This window comes from Lissotriton helveticus, chromosome 5_1 (assembly GCF_964261635.1).
Source record: "Lissotriton helveticus chromosome 5_1, aLisHel1.1, whole genome shotgun sequence".
NCBI classification, from domain to species: domain Eukaryota; kingdom Metazoa; phylum Chordata; class Amphibia; order Caudata; family Salamandridae; genus Lissotriton; species Lissotriton helveticus.
Window position 1 is genome coordinate 77,820,287 of NC_136065.1, and position 13,494 is coordinate 77,833,780.

At 44.7% G+C, this 13,494-nt stretch overlaps 1 protein-coding gene across 1 annotated transcript in view; it reads right to left on the reverse strand.

Annotated features, from left to right (window-relative positions):
- Window positions 1–2,048: 2,048 nt before the first annotated feature.
- LOC144754154 (E3 ubiquitin-protein ligase TRIM39-like) overlaps window positions 2,049–13,494 on the reverse strand; it is a 161,868-nt gene continuing 150,422 nt past the window's right edge. Inside the window, exon 6 of the mRNA XM_078641736.1 lies at window positions 2,049–2,802. Within this exon, the coding sequence (XP_078497862.1) occupies window positions 2,291–2,802 (512 nt within the window). The 3' untranslated portion in view covers window positions 2,049–2,290. The remainder of the gene's footprint in view (window positions 2,803–13,494) is intronic.

Here is a 13,494-nt window from a genome sequence, read left to right on the forward strand (position 1 = left end):
GAAGGTTTATATAAATGATACAATACTGTGCAACCATTAGAAAGTCTGAGAAGCCCCTGCCAGGAGTCTAACCTGGGACGTCTGGATCATGGGTCTCGCAGATGTGCCTCAGCCTACTGAGCTACCTTATAAAAGGACGTCATGACACTAAAGCTGAAAGAGAACATACTTAGCCCACGTCTTACTCAAGAGACAAGAATTACATCCATTCTCCATGAAGCAAAGACGAGGATATTAAGAAGCAGAAACCCCTGAAGGGATGAAGAGGTGACAAGCGTTACACAATATTCCTGTCGTACAGGAAGCATCATTTAAAACTCATAGCAAAATCATTCTGCTTTGCTTGACCTGGTGTCAAAATCTCACTCTCAGTGACCCCTCCAACCTCTGACATTTTGTATCAACAGCACTTTGCATTTTGGGACTTGTAGTTTGATGTTTTCTATTAAGTACCTTGTTATCTCAGTCTCAGCATGCACGTGATGTTGGCTTGAAAGGCAGATTTACTTCTCAGTGTCACACATCTAGCTGATATTTTTTAAGTTTCAGGACAAAAATAGATTCTGCTTTTAATACAGGATGGCCTGTAAATACACAATAACGTCTGGAAAAAATGTTGCAGACAAGTTAATTCTACCTAATATGTTTGCAGGACCTGGAAATGTTTGTGGAGTCCTGAAAGCCCTGCAGGAGGCTATTGTGTTGTATTTGTGCTGCTGGAATAGAACATTATTGCACATTGTTCACATAATCTGCATATCTTTGAACAATACACATTTCATAAGCTACAATAGTGGCTTGTGCAGCAGGGCAGACGTTTCACAAGAAAACAACTTATACATGATGGTCTGTAATTGTGATGGAATCTTTGCAGTTTAGAAACTGCAATATTTTAAAATAGTTCTGTATTGTGATATATCTTCACTGGCCTCGTCATGCTCACGTTACAAAAACACTGTCATCAGAAAGAAGTTTTAAACCCTTGCAAAGAAATATCAGCTTAATTCATAGATGATGGATCACAAAAGCATTAACATTTAAGGTAAAAAGGAGAGACAAATAGATACCTATTTAGTAGGTAATTTGTTCAAAGGGAAACTAGAACACCTGGATTAATTGCGGCTTCACCGCGTAACCAAATTTTGTGATCCTAGAAAAATATTTGATTTCACCGATCGTCCATTTTCTTCCTCATCCCATATTAAAGCGCCTTCAAAACCGTGAGTTTAGAATACCAGCGCTACAAAAAACAATTGCGTGTGAATTAATGGATCTAAAAGAATCTGGGCAGAGCCAGCTTTAGAGTTAGAGGCGCCAGGTGTGACAATATTTCTTTGCGCCCCTCCGCCCATGACCACCATTTCCAAATATTCCCTCACTCCCACCTTCCAACAGTGGCACCCATCTCTGTACAGCCCCTCTCTCATACACATGTCTTTTGTTTTGTAGCACTTCTCATGCCAACTCGTGGGTGTCAGAGCACTTTACAACAAACACACATTAACAGGCAATGAATCTTATATGAGTAAATCAGTCTATAGGAAATGTTACACAAACCAATGAGGATTAACGTTCTGTGTTCTGCATGTGCACGTTCTTTGCAGCTGGCATATTAACCCTCTGCGCTACTTAAGGATGAGTTGAAACTGTGACAAGACAAAACTTCGATCTCCCTCCAGCAGAAACATTGATCACCTGTGTTATCTTGACATTTTTATTGTTGCCTGAAACCTGCTGGACACACAAGGAAGCAGCAGGTGCTTTTAAAACCCAACGTTATTTCTGAACACAGTGCCTCTCCCAGGTTAGCACAGGTGCGGCTGCACCGGTCGCACTGCCCTAAAGCCGCCCTGAATCTGAGTTACATACAGGGTTCACGTGACAACTGTCTTGCGTCTGAGGTCATTATTAATATCCCGGTTGTTGGGCGGGGGCAGGAATGGTTTCAAGGCCATGTTTAAAAACAATCACTTTCAATAAGTACTTCTCAGCGCAGCGCTATAATCTGCATATTAATGTCAAAGCTCCACGTGTGAAGGAAATACACATTATTGAATTTTACAGAGACTTTATCATATGTTACATGATGTCTGGTGCATGATTCACACAGCAAACATTTCCTGCCCTTGTTTTAAAAAATGTACAAGGAAAAGAGATATGAAGCAGTCAGTTTCACATGAGGCTTCTGGTTGTCATGGCAACATGTGGGAGGGACGTTGTGAAGAAGATTCTTTGGAATGTTGGTGTTTGAAGATTCTTTGAACTGTAGATGACAGTTGGGGGGAGGGGCTCACACCAGCCTCAGCTCCGCTCCTCGATATAGATAGAAGATCGGGAAGAGCCTCTGTGTGAAGGGGGCCTGCGGGAAGGAGTAGAGAAGCTCCATGGAGTCAGCATTGTACAGGGACAGCCGCCCCCCCTCGTAGTCCAGATACACCCCCAGCTTCAGGGGCTTCTCATGAGGGGCCAGAGGGGTCTCAGGGGAGGTGAGAGCCCAGTACTGACCCTTCCACCGCTCCACAGCCCAGACTCCCCCCTCAGGTGACCATGTGAAGCCTCCCTTCCTGTTCACAGACTCTGCTGTGACCCCCACATACGACGCTCCCCCCTCCTGCAGCGGCTGCACCTCCCAGTAATGTCTGCCGGAGGTGAACCCCTCGCTCCCCAGCACACAGGGGGAGTAGGTGAATCTCTTGGGGGTGTCCAGCAGGGTCTGTGCTGTGCCCGTCTCTCTCACTCGTCTCCCCCCCTCAGACAGGAGGAGCCGAGGATGAGCCGTGTCAGGATCCAGAGTCACCATCACTGCAGAGAAGAGATTCACAATTAGAGATTTAATGACAAAAATAAAGGCTGTAATTACTGCTTCTGTTTTACATATGATTAATTTACACCACATCTGGAAGGAGCACACGGCGCTAGAGAGCGCGGCACTAGACCGCTCACTACACTAAAGCGCACATTCATCTAGAGCACACACTACACTGAACATCACACTGCACTACATAGACAAGGCATTCTACTACACACTACGCTGCGCCTCATAGCACATACTACACCACACTACCACACAGTAACAGATACAAGAAGAGTACTGTACTAGTCAGTACTCTATATCACAAGGTACAGAGGAAGAGAGCTACCAGAAGGAACAGTACTAGTCATAACCAATGTTCCCTCTAATTTTTTCCTCTGTGTGCGGTAGTGTAAGGTCTTTGTGCGCTGCAACTAAGGCAATGTGCGCCAGTAACCAGACCACGCGTGTGGGTATAGCGCCAAATATCACTCCAAACTTTTGCTTAAAAAAGTGAAAAGACGGTGCATTTCCTCACATACAAATCCACGTGAACGGTGTTAAGGCCTGTTTGAAACAGTCCCACATAGCAATTTGAAAACTTGGCAGCTATGTTGCTGCATTTCTTTTCTTAATTGAGCTGGGCTGCGGGGTGATTGTGTGCATTTGTTCAGGTTTTCATGTTAATTTTAGTTAATGATGGGCGCTGCGATTAACATGAAAACTTTAACAAATGTAGGAAAAATAAAATTATAATAAATGTGTTATTATCATTTTATTTTTCGCAGTTTCAGGGGTGGGTTAGGGTAGGGCCGCATCAAGCTTTCAATTAACGCATTTTAATGCTAGTGTCCGCATCTTCAAATTAAAATGCATTAGTCACGTATTCCAGTGCCCCCCTGACAATACTGTAATTGAGGCATACTGCTAAGAAGGCAGTACCAGCACACTAAAATTGTCTAACATATATGAGCATGCAACTGCGCCTTCAAATTTGGAATGCTATGCGTCAGATATAGAATATTCATGAACAGCACTGAGCAGGCAGGCCAGAAATTAACAGATCAATTAGCCGTGCCCCAATCAGCCTTCCTGCGAGTCTACTCTGGGGGTACCAGCAAACACATGGGTGATCCATGGAGCGGGTCTTGCCTGCTGTTTTCCCACAATCACACTACCTTTTGGTGACCAGAAGCACACACATGCTTTGAAGATTGGACACACCGGCGGGTGGCGGCTTGATTTTGCCTTCCCGCACTCTCCAGCAGAGAAGTCACATTACCTGAGCCTCTTGCGCAGGATGTTATAGTTTACAGCCTGCTGGACCCATTCTCTCCTAAGCCCCCGAATCAGCCTGGACAGAGATTGTTGACAAAACAGTCAACTTCTCAGCTCCTGACGTGCCCTTCGAACATGTGTACTTTCATGAACCGAAGGCACAGTATTGGTCTTGTCACTTGATCCCGAGACTTGATTGTCACAAGTGTTAAAGTGCGACCGGCAGAGGTAGGAGGCGTTTTTTTAAAAACTGCTTATAATCCAAATTTTCAGACATTCTGTTTGTATGATCTGGGTTTAAAACAATAATCGCTTATATATTTCAAAACACTTTGCTTTGGAAATATTCTGCTTTGCCACACTTTTCCAATCATCGTTGTTTAACTAGACTCACCGTCAATAAACCTTGCTTTACCTCTAAAAAAACAATTTTTTTTCTTTTGGGAAAGTGGACTTTGGGAGATTCCGGTCATTACCCAACCCTTACCTCAGCTCCCACCTGCTCCACAAGGATGGGCGCGCCGCAGTCTTACTGCTTTGTCACACGGCTGCTGCTGTTGAGAACACATCAGTTCAGGGGTCAAGAATTAGGTTTTCAGGGAAAGGGAATGGAATTGGTAATTCTAAGTGTTCGTGATTCAGGACCCCAGGAGTAAAAAGTAGAGCTTTCATTAAAATACTCTGCATGCTGCACAGAGAAGGGAATTAAACATCTTTTAGCAATAGAATGAAAATGAAGCTCTGCCGGGGTTTTCTCCCCTCACTGGCAAACAAACTATGTTCATCCTATTCCTTTTCTTTTTTGTAGTGACTCTGTCCATTCATGTTGATTCACCTCATGAACTCTAGCTCAGCCATTCTAGTAGCAAGACGAGTATTAACCCTTGAAGTAGTCTACTTGCTGCCTATAAGCACCACACATGCAGTGGTCGAAGTGGGAGGGATTGGCAGGGCCCGGCTGCCTCTACTTCATTAATTTGAAAGGTTCCGTTCCCCGTTTTTTTATTTTAAACATGCGTCACAGGATGGCAGAAATAGCCACGGCACACAGATCCGGCTCGGCATTCATGACAGTTCGGGGCGGGGCGGGGCGGGTAGAGAAGGAAAAGGACTCTGTCTCTTCCTTCTTGCCCAGAGAAGACCAGGACAGTGTCCACTTCTGCTGTGCCACTGGGAAAAGCACTCACTGATTTCTGAATAAATTAATGTAAAAGCGTTAAGGTAACCATGTTATTCCTACTTACATTTCACATGCTTTACTTAAACTTGCATTACCTATGAGTCTTTGCTTTGTCCATGGTTTTGTTACTTTTTTTCTTAGGCAGCATATTACTCTTGTCAAATGCGTAATTTATTTGTCTCACATCCAGAAGTTTATAGCGGGGCACAATTGGGGTGTAGCTGAAGGCAGCGCACATTTCTCTCAATGGGGCAGTATGGTGTTCAGTGGAAGAGATGATGTGGCACTATGGTCAGAGCTGGCGAATTTGGAACTGGGGAACCAGGTTCAGCCTTCATGACCAGTCCACTAGACCACTCTCCTGAGGGAGCACATTGCCTTGCTAGAACTTAGAAGCCCTGGTGTCTTAGCACTAGCATGTGGACCCCTAACAGTGGCAAATGTGGGTCAACCTTAAAGGCCTGTCATCCACAATCCACACTGAAGTTCACCGCCAGTCTTGCAGGCATGCCTATGAAGCAGCACACACTAGCGCGACAGTCACCGAGGTCACAGGACCCTTGAGCAAGGTGGCTCTTGGGCTGTGTGATCGCACCGGGAGCTGACTTCGGGTGGGGTGACATGCTTGCAAATATATTATGTTTCTAAAAGCACTTGCTGCCTCCTTTCTGGCCTCCAGCAATTTCAGGCAACAATAAAAATGACATGATAACTCCGGTGATTAATGTCCTAGAGAGAGATGGAGTTTTGTCAAGTGGAAGTTTTGACTCATGGAAAGGTAGCGCAGAGGGCTAATTTGCCTACTGCACAGAACATGTACCAACCAGATCACAAGTGCACAAGTGCAGCGCATTTCCAGCCTGCAGTAACAGAAACTCAATTAAGTATATAGTGCTTACAGACAAAATAACAGGTTCCATGTAACAACCAAAGTAAAGGGGCCAGTACCCATGGGAGGTTACAAATGAAGACAACGCTGTAATAAGGAGGGACAAACAAGCCTATTAATGAATCTGAAGGCAGCATTTAGGAAAGACAATGACACAAGCCAATGAAAAATATGGGCGGAGAGTGGGACGCTGCTTCTCTGTCATACTCTACTACAGTAGTATCGCATGCGCGCTGCCTCTAGGCTCGACCTAAGAAGGTATAATAGGCCTTAAAGTTCACATTAAGGGCTAAGTCTTTGGTTGCATGGTCTTATAACAGAATGTAATGCCCTCTATGGGTTGTTTTTATGATTGTACTTGACTGGTTTAAAAGTCAATAACAAGCATTGCACATGCAACCGGTCTCGCAATTGGCTGAGTGAAAGTTATTGGCGCTGTAAATGACAATGTGTTTTACCCATGAGTTATGGAGTGTATGTATGTATGTAGTGTGTAGTAGGATTATGTGGGTTGGATTGGAATTGATAGTTGCGAAATTGTGTGGCGTGCAATATTGGGGTGTAGAGTGGGCTTGTGTACTGGAATTATGTGGCTATTCATTGTGTGGTATTCAGTGTACTGAAATAATGTGGAGAGGGACGGACTGTGTGTTACGGAGTGTGTGTGTGTATATATATATATATATATATATATGGATTTTTTTTTAGTGTTGTGGAGCGGCATGTAGTGGAGTTTAATTATGTGGTGCGCTGCGGAATTTTGTGGCATGATGTGGAATTTTGTGGTAGGGATTTGATGTATGTGCTGTGTTGTGTGTTGTGTTGTTGAGTTGAATTATGTGATTTGGTGTTTTTGTCCATGGGTAAATGTATTGTTTTGCCAGTGATTAATACTTTTTTTTGGTTGTAAATTGTAGTTTGGTGAGCAGTTGTTCCATATAAGTTACTGACACTTTGTGTGCCAATAACCAAAGTAAATGAACATAAAATGCAGGATAGAGTTGGCGCAGGGAGATCTATAGTTTTGTCTTCAATCAATCAAATGCTCTCTACCTCTTAGTATGTTGCCCACACAGGAAGCAATCAGAATGCGTCCATCAGTCATTTCAATCCTACAGCTCATTTGCTGTGTCACCGGATGCCAACAACATCCATTGATAATGTGTGACAAGGCCCTTGTTATAGTCAGTGCCTTCCCACATACTAGTAGTAACCAAATAAATAGCTTTAGGTACAAAGTCCCGAATATACAAAGGCATGTAGATTTTCATGCCATAACCATTAAAATCTCAAGTTTATCTCTACTACAGCGGACAAAAATGTCATTGGCGCTTTCACAGGGTATCATTTTTAATCACTTGAAATAACCAGGGCCCCAGTACTGAGACACGTGAAATTGAGGCCTCTGTGGATGCTGGAGTTCACTTTAAAATTTCTGCATATACTTCTTGGGGAAAATGTGTTGCTATATAACAATTGATCATGTTAGAGTTACAGTACAGATGCAGAACAGCTGCTTGAAGATGCAGAGTGTGCTACTTTGGCAGCATTTTTTAATTTTTGAGAAATTAAATTACTGCTCCCGGGCTGCTAAATATATACCACTTTGCACTGACAGAGCTAACTCTGTCTGAACAGGACAGCACAAAAACACAGGAATAAATCTGTGCAAGCAGCTTAGGCTGCAACAACAGCTTACAAAATAAGATAAATGCACGTGCTAAAGGCACCTACAAATGCCACGTTAGTAGGCTTGCTGCATTTCTTCTCTTATTAGAGCGCAGCTGCAGCCTTTCTTAACATTTTCATATTAATGGTAGCGCCCTTCGTGAGCTGCAATTAACATGAACACTTTAAAAAAGGCACACAATCACCCGGCAACTCAGCTCTGTTAAGAGAAGAAATGCAGCAAGTCTAGAAACACAGCGTGGGCTTTTAGGTGATTCTAAAAGCACACGCTGTGTTTGGTGTTGCATTTCTTTCATTTTCTAGAGTGTGACTATAGGGCTCATTGTTTGCTTTTTTTTAAAGCATTCATGTTAATCGCAGCTCCTGAAGGGCTCTGCCATTAACACGAATACTTAAACAAAAGAAAACAATGAGCCCCACAGTCGCCCTCTAGTAAACAAAAGAAATTTAGCAAGTGCTCCCTCCTTGGGAGGGAGCACTTGCTAAATTCCTCTTCCTCTGAAAAGTTTGAAATGCCCGTTTTTCGCACTGCAGTGGCAGCGCCAATGCTCTCGGGATGTGTGTGCGGGCCACTCATACAGCACTGCGCGCTCGGGGGCATTGATGTGCGCGCGCGCTAAGGCCCGCACGTTCGTGGGAACACTGTTCAGGACACTGTATTAGATGGTGCCGAGTGAGAGAGCCACTAGGAGGTATAGAGTACTAGTCAGTACACTGCATTAGATCGCACTTAGTAACAGAGGTACTAAAAGTGTACTGCACAAGGCAGTACACTGCACTGGATGGTACAGTGTGACAAAGCTACTCCATGGCATACAGTACTAGTCAGTACACTGCGTTACCTGGCACAGAGTAACAGAGCTACTCCAGGATACCCAGTACTAATCAGTAAACTGCACTGGGTGGTACTGAGTGATAAAGCTATTGGAAGGTACACTGTACTAGTCAGTAAACTGCATTAGATGGCCAAGAATGAAATACACACTCCAAGGTCTACAGTACTACCCATTACACTGCCTTCGATGGTAGTATATAATATATGGTACAGAGTGGGAGAGCTACTAGAAGGTATAGAGTACTAGTCAGTACAGTACATTCGAGGGTACAGAGTGACAGATCTACTCGAAGGTGTACTGTACTAGTCAGCGCACTGCATTAGATGGTATTGAGTGACAGAGCTACTGAAAGGTAAACTGTACTAGCCAGTACACCAGATTAGTTGGTACAGAGCAACAGAGCTACTCCAAGGTAGACAGTACTAGTTAGCACACTGCATTAGTTGTGACAGAGCTATTCCAAGGCGTACTGTACTAGTCAGTAATATATAATTTATGGTACAGAGCAACAGAGCTACTTCAAAGTAAACGGTACTAGTCAGTACACTGCATTGGACGATAGAGTACGAGAGCTACTAGAAGGTGTACGGTGCTAGTCCATACACTGCATAAAATTGTTAGAGTGACAGAGCGATTAGAAGGTAAACTGTTGTAGTCAGTACATTAAATTAGATGGCACAGAGTGACAGACCTACTCCATGGTGCACTGTACTAGTCAGTGCTATATAATATATGGTACAGAGTAGGAGAGCTACTAGAAGGTATACAGTACTAGTCAGTGCACTGTATTAGATGGTAATGAATGACACGAGTGATACGAGGACGCACCGCAATCCCAGGAGCGGATCGGAGAGGCTCAGCTCCTTTGAGCCTCCGGCCGTTACTCCGGTCTGGGTGCATTGCTGGAGCTCAGAGCTTGTACCAGCCTGCGCTGGCACCCCACGGCTCCGCTCCGAAGAGGAAGTTGCCTGTGCGGTCCCAGCGGTCCCTTGGCAGAGAGGTCTCAGCAGAAGGGCTCCAGCAGCAAGACACTGGCGGGGGCGGCAGTGGCGGTAATGTGGCCCTGCGTGGGACATTTACCAAGCTCAGGCTCGCTCCGCTCAGCATCAGCCCCTTTGCAGCTGGGATATTCAGGATAATTCAAGAAGTGTGGCTGTTGAACCGGCGAGGACACAGGGGCAACAAGAAGTGAGTGACACTGGAAGCAACTAGAGCTGGGGATTATACTTAAGAACCCAGGAGGCAGGTGGTAGCAGGCAGTGGCATAACAAAGGCCTACGCAGCCCCTGTGGTGCAGTGGGAACCTGGGCTGCAGGGGGCCCCTCAGCACAGTACTCAGGCCTGAGAGCTCCGGATTAAATGCGGAATGTGTTCCTTCCATGTAACTTTCAGGGCGGCACCCTCAACTTTCGTTACGCCACTAATTGCCGGTAAGGCCAGTGCTGCAGTAATCTCCGAGAGGCGCGGGAGCGGCTGGCACAAGACCGGTGCGGGTTGCTCCTTCGGATGTCCGCACCTGTAGGAGACCATCCAACATATCAGTGCCACCGTGAAAAAAAACCCCTCCCACTAGTAGCCTTGCTGGGGCAAAGACTTGTGTCTTACTTTGCGTGTTGAAGTAACCATCTTGTGGTTACGTAGGGTGCGCAGTGTAATCTTTAAACCCCTGACAGCGCATAAAGAGGAAAACCCATGAAGGTACTCACCACATGACGGCTATTATATTTACTGAGTCAATTTAGATACTCATATAGCGAGGTTGATAGTCCCACTATGAGCTCAGGAAGAACAGGAGCGGAGCAAATAACTACTCGGCGTAGACAAAAGTGTTCCAATTGGTTGATATAAAAAAAAAAATGAAACCCACGCAAGCAGAGGCTACAACAAAACAAGAAGGGGGTGCCTTTTATGGTTTACTTTTGTGAAACCGAATAAAGTTTATTTGATTGATTGATTGAACAAGCAGGGGATTTCCTTCAATTATAGCAGAGGTTCAAACTACCAGCCAAATAATACAGGGGAAAATGCAGACGAAATTTGTTTTTTTTAAAGAATCCAGTAACTTCTTTACTTGCATATCACAACGAGGCAAGTGGATTACAAGCCTGCTACGTGCATTTTAACCTGGTTTTTCCGAAATAACACCCAAAACTCCGAAGATATCTTTAAAATCTGTTACCTCCGCAGAAATTAAAACTAAAAAATCTGCCTTCCGGTGGGAGGACTGGGGAAAAGGAGCTTCCAAGCCATGGAGAGAAGGCAAACTCAGGTGTTGAGCTCATTGAAGTCAGAATGACTTAGAGATTTTGCAGTCTGTGCTGGATAAAGTTCCTGAGGGACTGGTTCTTAATTCCACTGGGCCACTGGCGGCTAAATGTGTAATAGAGCCAAACACTGTCCAGACAAAGAGCAAGGTTAGGCAAGTGATCGTTGAGGTGCACCAACCATTTAATTCCAACGATAACAGCTTTAAGCCTCAACTTTCAGGCTTGGACGGCAAGGATCCTGTCCAGGGAACAAAACAGTAAATTACCAATGGGAAGAAGACTCGATTGGATGAGACCTTTTACACCCCCACCCGCCAACTTCGATCGTCCAATCAAGCCCTCGACGCAATTCCACGCATCCAAAGATCCACCATGGGAGGAAGATCCTTCTCCTACTTAGCGGCCAAGACCTGGAATTCTCTCCCCACCCACCTCCGCCTTACACAGAACCACCTCTCCTTCAGAAAACAACTAAAAACTTGGATATTTGATAAATAAAGCTCCCCCCCTCCCTCAAGCGCCTTGAGACCCTCTGGGTGAGTAGTGCGCTATACAAATTTATACTTGACTTGACTTGACTCACAGGTGGAGCCACAGGCAAAGCCTGTGTTGATACAGGGAGAAGGAATACCTCTGGCTGGCCCTCCCTTATCACTGTCTCAAGGCATCTCCCTACAAGCTGAAGTACTGGACCGCCACTCCCCTTGTTGGAGGGAAAACAACAATACATGGGATATTTTGCTTAGTTCATTTCAAACTGTCATCGAAGCCTTAACATACCAGTCTAGTAAGTCAGACATCTAGGTGGACTTATTGAATACAAAAGCTACATTCCAGAGGGCACAAGTTGACACACAATATGTTCCTGCTTGTGTCTGCAGTCCAGTTTTAGATAAACTGGCCTCGCTCCCAAGAATGATAGGATCTGTTTTGGACGACATTAAGCTGCAGTTAAAGACCACTCTAAAATCAGTGGACATTACCACACCAACCAATTCTGACAATTGTGCTTCAAAAAATAAAGTTATTTGCCAAAAAAACAACACAATTAGGAAAGGTTACAGTGGAGTCGAGTGAAGTAATTTCGGAACAGCAGCGAGGTGGAGCCGAAAGGTCGTTAACTAGCAGGTGCCACAGAAGAACTGAAAGCTGTGGTGTCGCTCTGCTTTGTCCACCTCGCAAAACTAGTATAGATCTGGGAAAACCAGTAACCCATATTACCCATACTTTATTAAGGTGCGACCCACTTGAAGACATCGCACAACCGACTAAAAGACAGCGTCAGAGGCTTAGGAAAGCATATAACAAAAAGTCACATTTTGGGAAAGAGTGGATCGCATGCTAGTCAGTCTGGTCAAGTCTACCCAATTTTAAAAAGAAGCATTGGAATAGCCAATAGGTCTCGCCTTTAGGACCTTATAAGTGTTTAGCGAGCGCTATTGCCATTTCTGTAAGCTTATATATAATTAGTATTATATTATGTATAATTGATCACCTGTATTAAAAAAGAAATAACAAAAAATGCTGCAACACATGTCTACTATGAAGACGAACCTTGTGGGATGTTTCCGGGTTATGTGCACTTGTGTCAGTGCTGGGGCACCTTGAAATCAATCAGAGTACTTGTAGAGCGCGCTACTTACCCGTGAGGGTCTCAAGGCGCTGAGGGGGAGGGGGGGCTCCTCCTGCTCGAAGAGCCAGGTCTTGAGGAGTCTTCTGAAGGCGAGTAGGTCTTGGGTCTGCCGTATGTGGGTAGGGAGGGTGTTCCAGGTCTTGGCGGCGAGGTAGAAGAAGGATCTGCCGCAGGAGGTCATTCGTTGGATGCGGGGATAGCGGCGAGGGCGAGGCTGGCGGAGCTGAGCTGGCGGGTGGGGGTGTAGAAGCGGAGTCTGCTGTTAAGGTAGGCTGGGCCGGCGTTGTGGAGTGCTTTGTGTGCGTGAAAGCAAATGGCAGTGATGATCTACTCAAGCTTTAAGTCCCTTACATGTGAATAACAAAGAAGCTCCCATTAGGAGAATATACCATGCGCTATCGAGAAACGGAAAAGGGCCTTGTGTGACACCGTGTCACTGCTGTTATATTATTTATATGAACTACTGATAGAGATATCAAAATAAAAAAGATTGCTGTTTGGGCATTTCAATTCACGATGGGTAAACCCGCATTACATGCCGTGCTGTCACTGAATTAGTAAATGTCTTTAGGGATCCATCCCAAACTGAATTTGTTTTAGCATCGACCACAAAGGGGTTCATTTTTGCACAAATATTATGAGCATTAATGATCTAATAAAAACAAAGCTGCTCTTGTTATGTAGCTGTATATTCATTCATTCATCTTACAGGGAACATTCAATACAAGCATTGGAAATGCAATAGGTCTCGCGTTTGTTTGAGTTAGAGCTATTGGCATTGTAAATGGCAATGTGCTTCACCTGTGTAAAACACATTTTATGCGTGTGTATGCATGTGTTGTGTAGTGGAATTATGTGGGTTGGATTGTAATTTTTAGTTGCGGAATTGTGTCGAGTGGATTTGTGTAGTGGAATTATGTGGCATGGCGTG